Source organism: Neophocaena asiaeorientalis, unplaced genomic scaffold (genome assembly GCF_003031525.2).
Source record: "Neophocaena asiaeorientalis asiaeorientalis breed wild unplaced genomic scaffold, Neophocaena_asiaeorientalis_V1.1 scaffold114, whole genome shotgun sequence".
Lineage (NCBI taxonomy): Eukaryota > Metazoa > Chordata > Mammalia > Artiodactyla > Phocoenidae > Neophocaena > Neophocaena asiaeorientalis.
In genome coordinates, this window is record NW_020173116.1 from 6,715,243 (window position 1) to 6,733,912 (window position 18,670).

The 18,670-nt window shown below is 42.0% G+C and overlaps 1 protein-coding gene across 1 annotated transcript in view; it reads left to right on the top strand.

Moving 5' to 3' along the window:
- The first annotated feature begins 845 nt into the window (after window positions 1–845).
- Window positions 846–18,670, top strand: part of BUB1 (BUB1 mitotic checkpoint serine/threonine kinase) — a 41,745-nt gene continuing 23,920 nt past the window's right edge. The window contains exons 1-13 of the mRNA XM_024744059.1: window positions 846–919; window positions 4,021–4,080; window positions 4,165–4,303; window positions 5,127–5,323; window positions 7,738–7,781; window positions 8,476–8,576; window positions 10,065–10,117; window positions 10,210–10,394; window positions 11,840–11,991; window positions 14,810–15,066; window positions 16,842–16,900; window positions 18,216–18,344; window positions 18,444–18,554. Of these exons, the coding sequence (XP_024599827.1) occupies window positions 894–919; window positions 4,021–4,080; window positions 4,165–4,303; window positions 5,127–5,323; window positions 7,738–7,781; window positions 8,476–8,576; window positions 10,065–10,117; window positions 10,210–10,394; window positions 11,840–11,991; window positions 14,810–15,066; window positions 16,842–16,900; window positions 18,216–18,344; window positions 18,444–18,554 (1,513 nt within the window). The 5' untranslated portion in view covers window positions 846–893. The remainder of the gene's footprint in view (window positions 920–4,020; window positions 4,081–4,164; window positions 4,304–5,126; window positions 5,324–7,737; window positions 7,782–8,475; window positions 8,577–10,064; window positions 10,118–10,209; window positions 10,395–11,839; window positions 11,992–14,809; window positions 15,067–16,841; window positions 16,901–18,215; window positions 18,345–18,443; window positions 18,555–18,670) is intronic.

The window sequence follows — 18,670 nt, forward strand, 5'->3', positions numbered from 1 at the left end:
ATGTATCAATATAATTTACATAACTAACCCTGAAGTGCCTACCGACGTGCCCTCACGCTATAGGCACTAAGCTAAAACCCACTTAGGCTCTTCCCTGGGCTTTTGATGACTCACTCCCTAGCTCTCTGCCACAGCATTTTAGGGTCTGGAACCAAAATTTCACGGGTTTCAGCATCTAGGTTCTTTCCTTACAGCAAGGACGCGGAACAGAAAACTGCGGGAAACGGGGAAGTGTGCCACTCGGCGGGGTTCCGTTTTCACCCCACCTGCCTACCTCTTAAGCCAGAAACAGGCATTTCCCCCAGGACTCTGCGACCTCAAACAAGTCTCGGCTCTACAAACGGGATTAATTTTCTTTTTTCCATAAACCAGACATAACGATTCTGGTTTAGTTATTTAAGTAAAGGATGGAAGAGGCACGACTCTCCGGACCCAAGGGCCGAGGCACAATTTTTTCCACCTCAGGAACCTCAAGTTAGTTTTTTTTCTCCTACGATACCTTCCCTGGGATGATGCTTTAACCGTGAAACCATGTAAGCCAGTTGCAGCTTGGACAGCTAAGGAAAAAAAACCCATTCCCTACTCCTGAGCCAACCTAGGGCGCCCTCACCACGCCGTACCCGGAATCCCAGCCCCCGCTCAAGACCCCGCGAGCTTTCGGTTCAACATGGCTGCGGGAAGGGAAAGGAGAGGCCGGCGCGCGGGATGGAGGCGGGGCTTGGTCTCCTGGCAACGGCCCCGGCGATTGGCCAGCCGATCTGCAGCTGAGGCCAATGGTCAGGCGCCTTGCAAACGCTCGGCGTGGTGACTGCGGCTGCGCGGGAGATTCGAATCGGCGGCGGCTCCTCGCTGGCGGCGCAGGTGGGGCTGCTGCTGGCTCGCGTCCTCTAGCCATGGATAACCCGGAAAATGTTTTTCAGTAAGTGTGGGTCTGTGGGTGGGGAGGGGCGGGGGCGTGATCCCCAGCTGCCGGCAGCCAGGGGGCTTGGGTATCTGGGTTCGGGCCTAGTGGTCTGCAGGTCCCCGGCCCGCCATCCCAGACCTGCCTCCCTTTGCCCTTCCCAACCCCTTTCCTTGGCTCCGGAGTTTGTCCCCTCCCACCGTCACGCCACCCACCCCTACTCCATCCCAGCTGGGCTGTGGGCCACTAGGGAGGCGTGGAAAGGACCGCGCACCGTGCAGCCGGGACTCTCTGCCGAGACCCGGGCCCTGAGGCCGAGCTGCGGCCGGAGTGGCAGTTTGGGGGGATTTGGACGGTTCCTGAGGCCCTCAGCGCTCCTTGATTCTTTGTAAGGAATCCGCTCTGGGCAGATTGCCGCTGTGGAAGTAAAACGTCTAACCCAACAAAAAACTAAAACTTACCTTTAGGTTTCATGAGAAACTTTCAAAGCCACTCATTTTAAAATTCTGCGAAAGAGAGAGAACTTAAAATTGCTTTAACCCCTAATCCCACAGTCAGTTTTTAAAAGTCTTTGAATAACGCTCACTTTAAGGGGAAAAATGTTCCCTTATGTTTATCATCATTTATGTCAACCTGCTAACAATTTTTAAAACTCCTACGCCTTTGCTTTTTATTTGTATGACTTAGGTGATTTATCCAGACTGTTTCAAAAGTATTTAAAACACTTAAACCATATGCGACAGGAAGTAAAACTGGTTAGTTTTATCAGCACCAAGGTAATCTTAACTCTCTGGGGATCCGAAGACTCAGGTGGTTAAGTGCTGTCAAAACAAAAATTTGTTTGCCTTAAGACTTTTTCTTTAGCCCAGGCTGCAAAGGATTTCGATATTAGAGGCTCGTTTTCCCCCATTTTAAAAAAGAAATCAGGTATTTCCGACCTGATTTTGACTTTTTAGCTTTTAAAAATAAGTACTACATTTACATGGTTAAAAAAAGATTTAGAAAACTGTTCACTGCGCTCTATACTTGACTGCTCTCCCACTCCCTCATATGTAACCATGTTTCTAGTTTATTTTTATATTTATTTTGCAAATATAAATATTTCTATTATAATAACATATTAACATATCTATAGTCATATATGTACACGTGTGTACAATTCCTGCCTTCATTGCACATAAAATGTAACAGAATGTACACACTGCTTTTTTTGCTTAACACTATCCTTGGAGATTTCACTCTATCAATCCAGAGATTCTTTTCTCCTTCTTTTTTTACAACTACATGATATTTCATGTACCACAATTGATCTAAAAAGTCCCCCGTGGATGGAGACTTGGGTTGTGGACAATATTTTGCTATTACAAATAGTGCCGCAGTGAAAAATCTTGTACACGTGACATTTTGCATATATCTGTCCTCTAGATTCCCAGAAGTGGGTTTGCTAGATCAAAAGTAAATCCATGTGGAATTTTGGTAGATCTTATTACCAATTGTGGTGGCAGGGACTGTGTACACTCCCACCTGCAAGCAAATTGTAAGAGTGCCTGTTTCCTTTGCTTCTCCTCTACACCTGTCACATTGTTGCAATCTGGTGGGTGAGAAGTTGTATCTAAATGAGGTGAATTTCTCTTATGAGAGAGGTTGAGTATTTTTCTGTGGAATACCTTTTGTTCATTTCTTAAATTGGGTTGGGTTTGGTTTTTCCCCCCAACTTCTAGAAGCTCTGTTTGGTTATCCCAGTTTATCATTTCTCTTTTGACTCTGCTTCGTGTTTTGTTTTATTTGACATATAGAAGCTTTTAATTTATATATAGTTGACTTCATCTAGCTTTTCTTTTGTGGCTTATGGATTTTGAGTCATAAGAAACATTGATTTCATCTGTATCTTGAGGTACAAGAGCTAGAAGAAAGTTTTACTTTCAACCCTTTTTTCCCTACCCCCGAAAAAAGTCATGTAACAAATGTCATGTAGCGTCTCTGATAGAAACCTAGGAGTGTTCCTTAGCTTGACTGTCCCTTACCCAGTGTGCAATCCCATCAGCAAGTCTCATTGTTTCTTTCTCCAAAACACCCAAATTCCACACTGTTCCCACCATGGTCCACCCTGTCACTGGGGCTCTGCAGTAGCTTCCTAACTGGTTTCTGGCTTCTGTTCTCATCCCCCACCCGCTTCTTCACTTGGAGAGACAGATGCACATTTTAAAATGCAAATTAGATCTTGTCATCCCCACCCTTCTCCTAGCTCCGCGTACTTACATAGCTGCTTGGATCCCTGGCACCGATCAAGTGTCACCCCCTCAGAGAGGCAGGCTTTCTTTCCCTGACCACTCTACCTAAAAACAGTAAGTCCTGTCACATTCTTACCTCTTCTCCCATCTTTTGAGGGTTTTTTCCTATGTGCTTCACGTCACCTGACAATACTTTACAGTTTTGGTTTGTTTGTTTACCGCACTAGCACCTGGGGGCCCCTGGAGAACTTTGCTGTGCTTGGTTGTGTTTTTTTTAAGCTGTGGTTGGGTACACGGAGATCGGGCCAAGCAGAGTTCTCAGGGAGCCATAGCCACTGACTTCTGAGCATTGCCATTGTGTGTTCTTCCTCAGGGACGTTGTGTTCCACTGAGGCCCAGAAAGCAAACTGGATCTGGAAGCCCTGATTGGTGGGACCCTGGGCTGTCGCACACCCTTCCCAAGCCCTCTTCATGTCTTCCAGCCAAGCTCCTGAGCAGCAAGGGGAGGGGTCTGAGGCAGTGCCATGCCTGGGTCCCAACATTAGGAGGAGGGGCAGCAAACTTCTGGGTGCTGCCCCTCATGGTGGTGGTAGTGACATCGGGAATCAGTGAGAGGAGAAGGAGACTCCTGGGGATAGACCTGGGGACCTTCTTTTAGCTGCTTCTTTATAAGGCTACCTCAGGGGCCTTGCATCTTACTTTCTTCTGAAGAAACACTGACTGCTTCTGAGTGTTCTGACTTCTGAGGGAATGCTGTTTTCATTTTTATTATAGCATTTGAATTGATATTTAAGATTTCTATTTTAAGGTGTATAAGTGATAAATATAAAATATATCTTTTAGGAAGTATTCCTAATAATCCCATTTACATGTTTTTCTCTGCTCTAGAATGTTTGAAGCCCATATGCAGAGCTACAAGGGCGATGACCCACTTGGTGAATGGGAAAGGTTAGCATTTCGTTTATTTATTTTTTCTGTAAACAAACTATATGTGCTGCCCTGAAAAATTAATGTTATCCGTATTTTTTCTAGTTACATGCGATGGGTAGAAGAGAATTTTCCTGAGAATAAAGAATATTTGACAACTTTATTAGAGCATCTAATGAAGGAATTTTTAGATAAGAAGAGATACCACAATGACCCAAGGTTCATCAATTATTGTTTAAAATTTGTAAGTATACTTTCAGATGTATAATCACATCTCTAGTCGTGTTGTCCTTTTGTTTTTTACCCCAGATTTGAAGATCATTTTAGACTGTCTTTTATTCTGATACCTTATGTTTCATAAATTTTTTTTAAGTTGTATGGCCAGAGACATGTATTTTACAACCTTTTGGCTTCTGTACTGTGGAATCAGTGATTTAATTTTAAAATCCTTCTTCTCCGTGTATCAAGTCTGAAATGTGACAACACGAGGTAGAAACCATTAGATTAAAAGAAGGTTCATTGGATGAGAAGCATGCTTGGGGAAGGGGAGATAAGCAGGAACTCCCAGTGGGTTCCTGGGAGTAAATTAAATTCATTGTGAATAATTAAGAAAATATTAACTCTCAGAAATGAAATTTAGTACTAAAAGGAGAAGGCCGCCTCAGGTTAGGCTGGGTCTCTTCAGTCTTGAAATAAAGGCTTGGGGGCGTGATTTCTAGTAATAAAATCATGAATGGAATAGATAAAGTAAACAGGGATTTGTTCACTAAGTTTCAAAATATGAGGATTAGAGGAAGCCTGTGGAGCTTGAGCAAGTATAACTTTATATGCTACGTTACAGAACCTGCTGTCTTGTGAAATAATGTGGGTTATCTGGGGACATTGAATGTCAAGGAAAGGAACGAGCTTAACTTTGAGGCTTGCCATCAGAGGACCACACAGGCCTTCCCCTGCACAGTACATCCTGAAGCCTCCAGGAAGACGAACGGTGAGGGCTGGCTGGACTCGGCCACACTGAGACTGGCAGTGCCTTCGTTCTCATGTCTGTCTGCTTTGGATTTCTGCAGGCTGAGTACAACAGTGACCTTCCTCAGTTTTTTGAGTTTCTGTACAACCATGGGATTGGGACCCTGTCAGCTCCTCTATACGTAGCCTGGGCTGGGCATCTGGAAGGCCAGGGGGAGCGGCAGCACGCCAGTGCCGTTTTTCGGAGAGGAATTCAGAACGAGGCCGAACCTAGAGAGCTGCTGCAGCAACAGTACAGGTAGTTTGAAAATAAAACTCCACGCAGTGTCTCCTACCTTGAAATGCAATGTTTGCTCTTAAAAGATTTTTATTGTTATCTGTTTGTACAGGGAAATCCTTCTCCTTGGGGAGAATGTGGACGTATAGAATAGTAGAGAAGCTGCCCAGAAATATTACTGTTAACATTTTTGTGCAATTCCTTCCAATATCTTTCCCGATGCCTATGTGTGCCTTAGTGTCTGTGTATTTACAGTAGACCGCACTGTATGTCTGATTGTAGGTACTGAGCTTTATACTGCTCTTAAGAAATTATGCGCTTTTATACTACTTATAAAGTGGTTGTGAAGTCTGTCGCAGAGCTATGTCATAATTTAATTGTTCTCCAATGGAACATTAAAGTTGTTTCCAACATTTTGATTTTTATAAATAACAACATAATGAATAGTTTAATGAATAACTTTGTTTTTCACAATTTTTGACTTTTTCAGTGATTAAATATACCTCATTTAGGGTGTTATTTATATATACCCTAATACAGAAAACTAAAGAAGCAGAGGAAACCCATCAATTTTAATTCGCATTTTTTTCTCCACTTGTAACAGGATTGCAGGTGTTTTTTATGTACATATGCAGCCCTGTGTCAAGGTCTTTTTTCTTCATCATAAAAGTATTTCCTAATGTATTTCCTATTATTATCTAGTTCCTTCTGATAGATTCTCAGAATTGAAACTGTGGAGTCAAAGGGTGTATGAAGAGTGTTCAGGCTTGTGGTACATGTAGCCAAATTCCCTTCTCAAAAGGTGGTACAGGTTTCTGCTGTCTCTGTCTAGCAGCATAGAGACAGCTTGTCTCTCTGCACCCCTTGCTGGCTCTTAATACACTCATTGTTTTCAACTTTGCTCCAGTGCGCATGCTCTTTTTAAACTTTATCATGAGAATTTTCAAGTATGCGTTAAAAAAAGAAAAGTTAATATAATGAACCTGCATTGACGTATCACTTGCTTTTAATTATTATTAATATTTGATCACACTGTGCTGAAGGATTTTTTTTAATTAATTTATTTATTTATACACTTTTGGCTGCGTTGGGTCTTTGTTGCTGCACGCCAGCTTTCTATTTGTTGCGGTGCGCAGGCTTCTCATTGCGGTGGCTTCTCTTGTTGCGGAACGCAGGCTCTAGAGCACAGGCTCAGTAGTTGTGGCGCATGGGCTTAGTTGCTCCGTGGCATGTGGAATCTTCCCGGACCAGGGCTCGAACCTGCATCACCTGCTAACCACTGCGCCACCAGAGAAGTCCCTGTGCTGAAGGATTTAAAGCAGATCCAAAACAGCAAAATTTTTTACCCTAAACACTTCCATAAACATCTCAAAAAGGTGATTTCTTACAGAACCTTACATCATTTTCATACCTAACAAAATGAATAGTAATTCCTTAATATCATCTAATTTTCAGGTATTCTTCATTATGTAAAATGTTTTTGTTTTTTGCCTTTTTTTTAAACCATTGGTTTGTTTGAATTGAGTCAAACAACATTGGCATTTGTCTGCATTTGGTTGTACATCTCTCAGTCTCTTCATACTATACACCCCTCCTCATATCACCCAAAAATGTCGAGCTTGGAGGTTGCATATTACTTGATAGGTTGATTAACATGCAAAGATGCATGAAATGACATGTTTAAGAAGTCCTCACAGCATGAACAGTAATATATCTGCTTTTTAAAATAGTTTTGTACTTTAACATCTTTCTTCAAACCATTATACTTTTCATATGTTCCAGATGTAGAGAATGCCTAAAATAGAGAGTTCAAACACCCCATGTTGTAACATGTACATACTTGATACCCTCAGAAGGAGGGTATGTTTGTTATATGAATTTAAGAAATACTAATATAAACAAGGCAAAAAGAGGAATTTTTCTAATATTAAGTGTATTGGGTATGAAGACAATCCCAGAATTTTTTTTTTTTAATTTTGAAGCAACTCTAAAATTGAGCTTTACATTCTCTCTTAACCTCAGTCTTTACTAGCTTATAGTAAGCTGTCTATCATGTTTAGTTTTCACTTTTTTTTTTAATTAATTATTTTTTTTCGGCTGCTTTGGGTCTTCATTGCTGTGCGCAGGCTTTCTCTAGATGTGGCGAGCAGGGGCTACTCTTCGTTGCGGTGGCTTCTCTTGTTGTGGAACACAGGCTCTAGGCGCACGAGCTTCGTAGTTGTGGCACGTGGGCTCAGTAGTTGTGGCGCACGGGCTTAGCTGCTCCATGGCATGTGGGATCTTCCTGGACCAGGGCTCGAACCCATGTCCCCTGCATTGGTAGGCAGATTCTTAACCACTGTACCACCAGGGAAGTCCCTAGTTTTCACTTTAATATAATATATATTGAACTGTAATTTATAATCTATACTGATGCCTTTATTGTTGTCTTTTAGGTTGTTTCAGACACGCCTCACCGAAACCCATTTGCCAACTCAAGGTAAATAATGCTTTCTAAAATGTCCAAGACGTTGGTAATTTAGTCTGATTTTCACTAACTTTTTTTTGTTTTCCTTAAAAAACAAATCCATCCACTATTTCTTGATTGTATTATCTTAGATAACAGGGGTGGTGCTATGATAATAATAATGCCTGATAAATAGCAGAGCAGGGGCTCTGTCATAGCACTTTAAAAGAAACCCCCCTCCAACACACACACACACACACACGCACACACACACACAAAGCTTGGTGATTTCATTGTATTTTTAGGATTTTTAAAAAATAAAAATTGCCCCACATAGAGGACAATACCTACTCTGAAGTGAATCTGTTCTGAATTGAATCAAATGTGTTTAATGCAACTTTTAAAGAAATGTGGTTTGTTTTTTTTTTTTTTTTTTAGAAATAATAGATTACGTTCTAGCATTAAGCATTGACTATCCTATTGTTTAAAATAACTAGAGTTTACATGTCTCTCAGGGACTTTCTTGGGCATTTTGAATTGATTAGAAAGCTATCTCTACCATATTTCTCTTATTTATAAAGTATTTTAGTTGCATTTTCTGAGACAGTGTAAATGAGTTTATTTTTTAATGCTACTTATTGAAAGATCAAGGGAATGTATTTGTAATAATTTTATTTAATATGGTTTTACCCTTATTTCTTTTTATTTCATCTTTTTCCCCTCATAGCAAGAACCTCAGAACCTCTGAATAATGCTCAGATTTTAAACCAACTGGTAACATTAAAATCCAATCCAGGATATAACTCAGCCTGCATTTCTAAGAATCAGGTAATAATAATGATTGTAGTTCGTGTGGGAACTGGGAAGGGTACGGAACGGTCATCCAGCTGCCTTCCTTGGGCATCTCATTTCTTTGACCTTGTCTCCCAAGACTCTAACCTCCATGTCAGCCACCTGTGCCTGTGGCACATTTCCGGGCCTGTCATCATCCACCACGGCTCACCTCAAATATTAAATGTAAAATAACTCACTGATCATAACTTCCTGCATTGTCTGACCTAGGGAACCGGGCTCCACGACCTCCTGTCTTCGCCTCCTCCCAGCAGTCTCTCCTCCTTTGTTCTGTGGGGCTCCCTTGCACAGGCCCAGGATTCCCTACCGTGGGTCACACCCACGTGGAGGCACCTGAGTCCACCTAAAACACTCCTGGCTTCGAACTATAACCTCAGCCAGGGCTTTACTACTCCCCAGCAATTATGCTTCCAATTTCCCAGTTCACTTTTTATGTTTTACATATCACTTATATTTCCCATTTTGCTCTCTAATGCCAAATTATAATGATTTTACACTTCTTTTTACTCTCCTCAAACTTGGGACCTGACTACCTCCAACCCCTTCCTCAGGAACTGGCAAAAATACTATTTCAGTGAAACAACAGACGCCATCAGATGATGTCTGTCCATTTCTGCCACCAACCAATAAATAACTTCACCTTTCCCTGCCATTGCAGTGGGGCGAGGTGGCTCTTCTGCCCTGATGGGTTATTAGCGTGTGAAAACGCTCTTTCCTTGCTTCCCAGCATCTTTCCTCTTCATAGTACTGTTGCTCTTTCAAAGTTTGCTAAGGACCTCCTTTAAGCTAAATCCCATGGAAATGCCTCTGTTCATAGTACACATGTGCAGGTTTTATTAATGTAGCACATTCCTGATGTAGAATATGAATTTCCAACTTCAACAGACACTCAGATGATCCCAATTTACATCCTACTCATGTTTGCCAGTCTCATTGCTTCCTGTTGTCCCGACTGTAAGTTTCTAGGCAGCAGAGTTGGGTCTTGCTTACAGTCACTTCCCAGGACCTAGCTCAGGACATGTCACGTATGAGATGTTCAGTAAATACTTGTCTAGTGAATGAATGCTAGCATTGGAGACTCCTCAACATAGAATAGTACCAGGAGAAAATTTTAATGATTTTTTTTTTTTTAATGTAGCTATTTGGAATGTTAAACTCATTACACGTAGGTGATGTAGCTCAGCTCCTGGACTATGTATCAAAGGGAAGTAAGTGCCCTTCTCGACTACCAAGCAGATATTTTAAAATCGCTTTCTTATCGGACTCTAGTTGCAAAAGTTATCATAAAAGTAATAATGCAAACCTAGGCTTCAGATATTAATTGTAACTTGAAAGAACATATACAAACCTACTCGATGATTCAGAGACCCCCCTCAAGTGTTTTCATATTGTTTTGTGAAGTAATTTGGATGATAGATTCTTTCCAGATAAGTGAGTGCTTGTGTTTCTTTTCTGTCTTTCTAGGGTTCAGAACTTTCTGGAGTAACATCTTCAGCTTGTGATAAAGAGTCGAATATGCAAGTACAATCAGTGCATTCATCTATTACTTAGTTTCCTTCAAGAGCTGCTTCAGTACACTGTTGTAAATAATGTATTTTCCCCATTTTAGGGAACAAAGGGTGATCATGATTTCTAAATCAGGATATTCTGCACACCCACCTGTGGCAGCCAAAGCTGATGTGCAGCAGGTTGTCATGTATTGCAAGGAGAAGCTTATTCGTGGAGAGTCAGAGTTTTCCTTTGAAGAGCTGAGAGCCCAGAAATACAATCAACGGAGAAAGCATGAACAATGGGGTACTTGCAGTCTTACAGTCTGAGCTATCTTAGGTCACTTAATATAATTCTCATCTCTGAGTAATTACATTTTAGCAGATAATTGACTATACTGAAAGAATCTGCAAGAAAAATGTCTCTAGGTCATTCTGTCAGGAGCCTAAAAATCTTTAATACTAGTGTAGCAACCACATTTGTCCAAAGGCTAAATTGGTGTCTTTTGACAGCAAAACTCAGGGTTGAAACAGCAATAAAGGAGATAGATATCCACACCAGTGTTGCCTTAGCTTTTAGTGAAGTAGATTTTTTTTTTTTTTTTGCGGTATGCGGGCCTCTCACCGTTGTGGCCTATCCCGTTGCGGAGCACAGGCTCCGGATGCGCAGGCTCAGCGGCCATGGCTCACGGGCCCAGCTGCTCCGCGGCATGTGGGATCCTCCCGGACCTGGGCACGAACCCGTGTCCCCTGCATCGGCAGGCGGACTCTCAACCACTGCGCCACCAGGGAAGCCCCGAAGTAGATATTTTTAACCTTTCAAATAATATCTGTACGGATTCGAACTTCTTTATCTAGCTATTCTAAACCTCTGGGTCTGTTATTTGGACTGTGAAAGGATTAGGTTAGGAACTGGAGTTGAGATTTTTCAAGATCTGCAACTACTGTAAATAAGACATTCAGGAGTCCTCTGATGAAAGTGCCATGTTATTCATGGCTGTGCTGTACAGTGGATCAAGCTTTGCTCCCCAGGGAAAACTGAATGTTAACACCAGTGTTGGCACTTGGCTTTGCTGTAACAATGTGGACCTCAGAGGAAAATGAACCTCTGTCCTACTCAGGGCTTTTACCCCATCTAAGTATTTGTGCTGTGCCCACTCTGTAGGCCACTTTTTGTTCATTCATTATTTCTCTTTTGGTTGACAACTGAGAGGACAGTCAGTCGACGCTCGTGGAGGACTCTTTTGTGCCTTGCACAGATGCTAAAGTCTGAGCTGGACGGTTAGATTTGTACGTGATGTGGTTATGTTAACCAGTTACTGGAAATGGGACCAAGAGCAGTGTGCTTGAGACACTGACCATTCGGCGTACTTTACTCTTATTCCTTCTTAGAAAGCACCTAGAGGTTTAAATCTTTTAAACACTGTTCCATTTGCAGTTGATTTGCACAGTCGTGATGGTTCTACAAGTGGTGCTTAGTATCATACCGTGCTATTACCAAGTATTTTTGTTGCTCATCATGTAACTTTTTATAACTTACATGCCCTGAACTTAAAAATAACTGTGCTACAGAAAGGTAAAAATTATGACTGAAAAGTAATACATATTTCAGTTCTCATAATCTAATACACATGGAAAAGACCAGTAAAAACTTTGCTGTCTTAAAAATAACCTTTTACTGATTTTGCATGGATTCCTCTGATGACCTGAATTTAAATTTCACATGCAAACCATATTTTCTCTTTCCTAAAGTTAATGAAGACAGGCATTATATGAAAAGGAAAGAAGCAAATGCTTTTGAAGAACAACTATTAAAACAGAAAATGGATGAGCTTCATAAGAAGTTGCACCAAGTGGTGGAGACATCACATGAGAACCTGCCCTCTTCCCAGGGGAGGTCTGAGGTGTGTGTGCTCCTTGCTGATGCTTCCCACGCCCAGTACAGGGATTTCTGTTTCTATTTGTCCTCTGTGTGCTCTATTTTTAGAGTTAATTCTGATGTTAATTTAGTTACTAGCTTTCTGAATTATTTTCCCCCCAACAATGGGGGAAAAGGCAATCCAACACACTTCCAGTGACGAAGAGGTCACACTTAAAGAGCCAAGAATCAGAATAACGCTGGGCTTCTCAGCACCAACCCGGAAAGATCTTCAAAATGTAGAATGAGAAAGGAAGTTACAGGACAGAACGTGTAGTGTGTGTGTGTGTGTGTCTGTGCGCGCACGTGCGTGTGTGTGTGCATGTGTGTGTGTGTGTGTGTGTGTGTGTGTGTGTGGGCACATACTTATATACTTAATTATTAGCGTATATAATCCTTTTTCTGATTTTGGGGGGTGTACAATGACTATTATTTAATGAAAATTCAAATATAATGATTTCTTTAGTTTGTGTTGAGAAGCCAGCGCGCACCTGCAAGAATGGGTCTCAGGACCTGTTTTTTCTACAGACTTACTGTGGCCACATTCCTGTTTTCAGCTCCACCTTCACGTCCATCCTGAGATGTGTTCAAATTTCTGAACAACTCTGGAGATCAGCCTCCTCCAGCTGCTGTTTTAGGGGTTAGGATTCCTTTACTGTCATTTTGGTGAGGTTTCGGGAGGACGTGGATGATAAAGCACATGTTTAAGCTACTGTCTTTAACCAGAAGCCTCTGTTTATGAACTTATTTCTGTATATGAGTGGTATAAGGATATATTTGCCAAATGGATCTCCATTTGTCCCTAAATCGTTTATTTACCAGCTCAGCCTTTCCCTATTGGTTTAAAATATCTTACCATATACTAAATTTTTAAGGTATAAGATCCATTTCTAAAATAGCTGTCTCTTTGTTTTAGTCAATAGGTTTCTTCTTTTTTTTTTTTTTTTTTTTTTTTTTTTTTGTGGTACGGAAATAGGTTTCTTCTTGATCATTCCATATTGTGTGTTTACTATAGCATTGTTGTATGTTTTGATATCTGGTGGAGAAAGTCTGATTATTATTTTTTTAATGTATTTCTTCAGAAATGAATATTATGTTTATTTTTAATCTTTACTAATTTGGTAGGTGAGAAAATGTTATAGGTCATTTTTAGTTATCTTTTTTGATGACTAGTGAGAATAAACTTTTTATATTTTGTCCATTTGTCTGTGAAATAACTATTCTTGCCCTAGATATTTGGTGCTTTTCTTTTCTTTTTTTTTTGCGGTACGCAGGCCTCTCACTGTTGTGGCCTCTCCCGTTGCGGAGCACAGGCTCCGGACGCGCAGGCTCGGCGGCCATGGCTCACGGGCCCAGCTGCTCCGCAGCACGTGGGATCTTACCGGACTGGGGCACGTCCCCTGCATCGGCAGGTGGACTCTCAACCACTGCGCCACCAGGGAAGCCCTTGGTGCTTTTCTTAACAATTTGTGAGAATACTTTTCTATGGTGGGAAATTAACTGTCTTTTTTTTTAAGATTTATTTATTATTTATTTTATTTATTTTGGGCTGCGTTGGGTCTTAGTCGCGGCACGCGGGATCTTTCCTTGTGGCACATGGGCTTCTCCCTAGTTGTGGTGTGCTGGTTTTTCTCCTCTCTAGTTGCGGCTCGCAAGCTCCAGGGCACCTGGGCTCTAGTTTGTGGCACACAGGCTCTAGTTGAGGTGTGCAAGCTCAGTAGTTGTGGCGCACGGGCTTAGTTGCCCTGCAGCATGTGGGATCTTAGTTCCCTGACCAGGGATCGAACCCACATCCCCTGCTTGCAAGGTAGATTCTTTACCACTGGACCCCCAGGGAAATCCCGCTCTTTGTCTTTTAACTTGGTAACATAGGAGTGTACATGTACAGTCTAAGTACGTGTGAGTAGAAAAGCAAAGACTTTAAGTTAAGGGCCCGTGTCCTTCCCACTGTGAGCCGTGCTTTTGTGGCAGTCAGTGCAGTTTATATTCGTGTTTCCTACTCATTAAAGAGAAGATGGTTGCTAAGGGTATTTTAATAGAAGGAACACCATTATGAGCATTTGGTAACATTGACTGTTAGTCTTTTCCCAAAATTAAGTAAGCAGAAATGTGCCAGTTCTTAAATACTAATGAATGGTCAGGGCTGGTATTTTATTTTATTTTATTTTATTTTATTTTATTTTATTTTATTTTATTTTTAAAATTTTTTTTTAATTTTTTAAAATTTTATTTATTTATTTTTGGCTGCACTGGGTCTTTGGTGTCGCGCCCGTGCTTTCTCTAGTTGCGGCAAGCGGGGGCTACTGTTTGCTGTAGTGCGAGGGCTTTGTGGGCTTCTCATTGCGGTGGCTTCTCTTGTTGCAGAGCACAGGCTCTAGTTGTGCAGGCTTCAGTAGTTGTGGCACGTGAGCTCTAGGTGCGCAGGCTTCAGTAGTTGTGGCACACGGGCTTTGTTGCTCCGTGGCATGTGGGATCCTCCCGGACCACGGCTCAAACCCGCATCCCCTGCACTGGCAGGTGGATTCTTAACCACTGTGCCACCAAGGAAGCCCCAGGGCTGGTATTCTAGTGGTTAGAAGTATGAGCTGCCAGTTGAGTGTGTGGTTAAGAAGCTACGGAAGCATCCACCGCGTAGAGTGGCCTTTGTTGTTGACTGTTCATTTCAGAATACCTGGAGGGGTAAGGAGCTGGCTCAGGAGGAAAGGAATCTACTGAAGAAGACAGGTGCCATTCTTTGAAAAGCTGTAATATCTAATTAGCAGTCTGGACCTCATGGCTTTGTTTTTGTTTGCTTACCATGAAAGGTCAGCCCAGCATGTATGGGGCCACACACAGGCTCCCCGCAGGAACTGAGAGCTCCGAGTCTTCCAGCTGTCCATCAGCAGACCTCAAAGAATGCAGGAGAGACACCCGAAGAGGCATCTGTTGTTCCACTTATGGCAAATACTGTCACCGCTGCTTTGGTGTCCCCAGCCGTCACCCAGAGTATAACTCCCCAGCTTCCTTTGGCAGCCCAGCCAGTGACAGATGCCATGTTTACGGTGGCCAGCAAAGATGCCAGGTAAGCCAAAGGTAGCCCTAGAGATGATAGTGATGTGAATGGTGTCTGACGGCTTCTTTACGTGACCTGCAATATCAAGAGCAATGTGTAAATATGATGGATGAGTCTTGTTTTTCAAAATAATTTTTAGATGGGCATGTAGTGGAAGAAACAAGTTACCAAAACATTAGCCCCAAATCTTCAGCCTCACTTATTGTTTCTTTTAGAGTATTTGTTTTACTTCATACTTCCCTCTTGAATTATAATTTTTCGATATACTCAAACTTAACAATCTTTTTGTAACTGAAGAATATACAGCTGTTAAACTGAAATTGCCTTTGCTTACTGGCTTTGACTGAACATATGTAGGCGTTCATTACAATCCAGATATGTAGGCGTTCATTACAATCCAGATAGTTCCTTGACATATATTCTTCTCATATTCCTTCTATCTTTGCACCGGGAGCAGTTTGGGATTAATGTCTGTTACACAATATGCCAAAATATGTCTATACACTGCTGTGGAGGTTTTTTTCTCCAATTTTGAGGGATTTTCCTAGATTACAGAAATTACAATTATTGTCGCATCGCTTGTTTATATTTTCCTCTTCAGTCACTTTGGTGCTCTCTCTTTTTTAAACATAAAAATTTTATTGATCTATTGGAAAAGATAAAAGCTACAATGTAACTCACACCCTCCCCTTGGGCTAAACCCCTTGGCACAGATTATGGTTCTTAAGTACTGGTTCTCCTCAATGTCCAAGGTTAACTTTTACCAATGATTTCTCCTGGAAATAAGATTTAAAGTGATCATGCTTTTTCAGCCACATTAGGACAATAATTCAGACCTGTGTCCTGTATCAAACCATGTATGTAAAAAGAGGACTGTTGTGTGGGGCTGTGACTTCATTAGTTCTTAGTAGTTAATTTACACAACAATAAGATGGTCACAACAGCAGCAATGACAGGCCCCCGGAGACACAGTTCAGCGTGTCCAGCTGAACCTTATAAAATTATGAAACTCTCTAACCTAATGAACATTCAGATCATTCAGAAGCCTTTCAAACTGACCCTGACCTTAGCCTAGGCAAGGGACTGAAAGTACCCCCCTCACGCTCTCAGTGGCCTAGACGGCTGACCACAACAGAGAAAGGGCACCTTTCTCTGGTATCTCTATAAAACTCATGTTTTTATGACAGTTTAATGGGGATTTGTAAGATTAAAAGTGCTTTGCACTTTTTACTTTATACCCTCACAGGGTCCATTAAGGGAAGCAGTGTTAAATAGACAGATGAGGTCCACTATCACAACTGTACTTAAAATAAACTGTGATGTAAGTGTCTCACGTACCATTTTTTCCCCTCTTGATAACTGCTGAAGTCTAAAGGACAATGCACTGTGGCTACCTGCCCATCACGAGAGAGGTGGCCCCTGTGGCGAAGGCGCCAGCGCTTCCCCACGTCACAGAGCAGGAGAGTGGTGCCGGACAGCAGGCCCGGAGCTGGGGGTTAGCCCTTTAGCCTGTGTAATAAATGGGATCGTTCGAACCTCGTGTATGAATGATTATCGGGTGTTAAAGTACAGAATCACTATGTCAAGCAAACGTGAATACCTGGCCTTTATCTGTAAGAATTATTGTCCTCGAAAGGAAATGAAAGAAAACATAAAACATCTTATTCACTTACACTGTAGACCTAGGCAGTCCCATCTGTGTTTTAACAACAGGCTCGTAATTGCTGACATTTTTTACTGTTCTTTCTTGAGAGTGATTGTGTCTCAAGAGTTTTCTCTTCCAGGTGTATGAATAAAAGTACTCATGAATTCAAGCCACAGAGTGGAGCAGAGATAAAAGAAGGTAATGTTTAACTATTGATATAATACATTGCTGTCTAAGCTGTTTGCCCAGACTCGTCCAGGTCGCTCAAGGGTCTGTTTGGTGGCTGCAGTTCATGAAGGCTTCAGGCCTTAATGAACCTGGGTGTCAGCTTTCCCGTTCTTAGAAGGCAGGGGTTAGTTAAACCCCAGACCATTTCAAATAAAGGTAGAAATTCACTTGACAGTCACATCTTAGTTGGAATCCTTTGGAAACTTGATTTGTGAAAACTTTCCTATTAAATTTCTCAGCAGATGTAATCTAAAACCAGAGTCATCTTTAATATGTTGTGAAGACGGAAAGGTGATTAAAAGTTTAATTAGGAGTGCTATACTTCCGTTTGGTACTACTTTGTTAGAGGTGTTTGCATAAAAGTAAGTTTTATAAATAAAATAAGACACCTGGATTGGGTCTTCATTCCCCCCACTCCTTCATGTACTGTGCCATCCTTTCCAATGACAGTTTAGTGGGAGCAGAGCTACTTGAACAAAGCAGTGACACCTACATTTGACCAGCACCTAACTGAGCACTAGTAGAAGCCAGGCACTGTCCTAGGTAGTGAGAGATGCAGTCGCGAACAGAAAGGACAGAAATCCCCACCCGCGAAGAGGGGGAAAGGAAGTGTGGCTGGGGCGTGGGGGGTGGGCAGGGGTTGAAATCTCAGGGGCAACTGGGAAAGACCCTCATAAAGAAGGTGATATCTGGGTAGAGACCTGACGGGGGAAGCATCCCACGCAGCCCTTGGAAACCTGGTTCAGGTGGAGGGAGCAGCAAGGGCAGAGCCCTCAGGCAGGAATATCCCTGAACTGTTTGGAGCACAGCAGAGCGGCCAGTGGCCACAGGCAGCAGGGGAGGAGGAGGAAGGTGAGGTGGGAGCCGAGAGGCTCAGGCTGTGCAGGGCCGTGTTCGCCATGGTTTGGGCCCAGCTGAGGGAGATGGAAAGTCAATCCTAAGATATACAATGTCACTATTAACTACTTCTGGGGTATAGTGGAGCAAAGAGGGCTATTTATGACCAGTCTGCTAATTTGATATGATCTTAGATCAAGCCACTTAATCTCTTTGAGCTTTTATTTCCTTTTCTGTAAACGGATACTTCTTGCCTTACCTACCTCGTGGGACTATTATAAAGAGAAAAATGAAAGATATGGAAGCATTATAGTAATGGAAGTCCTTAGTGAGGATTATCAAGAATAATAAAAATGTACAATAAGTATAATAAGTTTCTTAAATTGTGCCTTCTAAACTATTCTGGTTTCTCTACTGATGCTGCATTTTGTCCCCATTTCTTTAATAGGGTGTGAAACACAGAAGGTTGTTAACACAAGTTCTTTTCACACAACTCCTAACACATCACTGGGACTGGTTCAGGCAACGCCATCCAAAGTGCAGCCGTCACCCACTGTGCACACAAAAGAAGCATTAGGTATGTAAGGCCTTTTGTTTGAATGTGTAGCATCTGACGACAAATTAATGAAAGCTCTTTTGCAGCCATGTTTACCATTATTCTTTCTATTCTTTTAAGGTTTCATCATGAATATGTTTCAGGCTCCTACACTTCCTGATGTTTCTGATGACAAAGATGAATGGCCATCTCTAGGTCAAAATGAAGATGCATTTGAAGCCCAGTTTCAGAGTAATAACAGATTGTTTAATAGCTACTAAGTGGATAGCGTTGTGGGTGGTTGCCCACAGAAATAGCAGGGATTATACAAGAAGTAGTCCTGGCCCTGGTTAGCTTGTCACATAAGG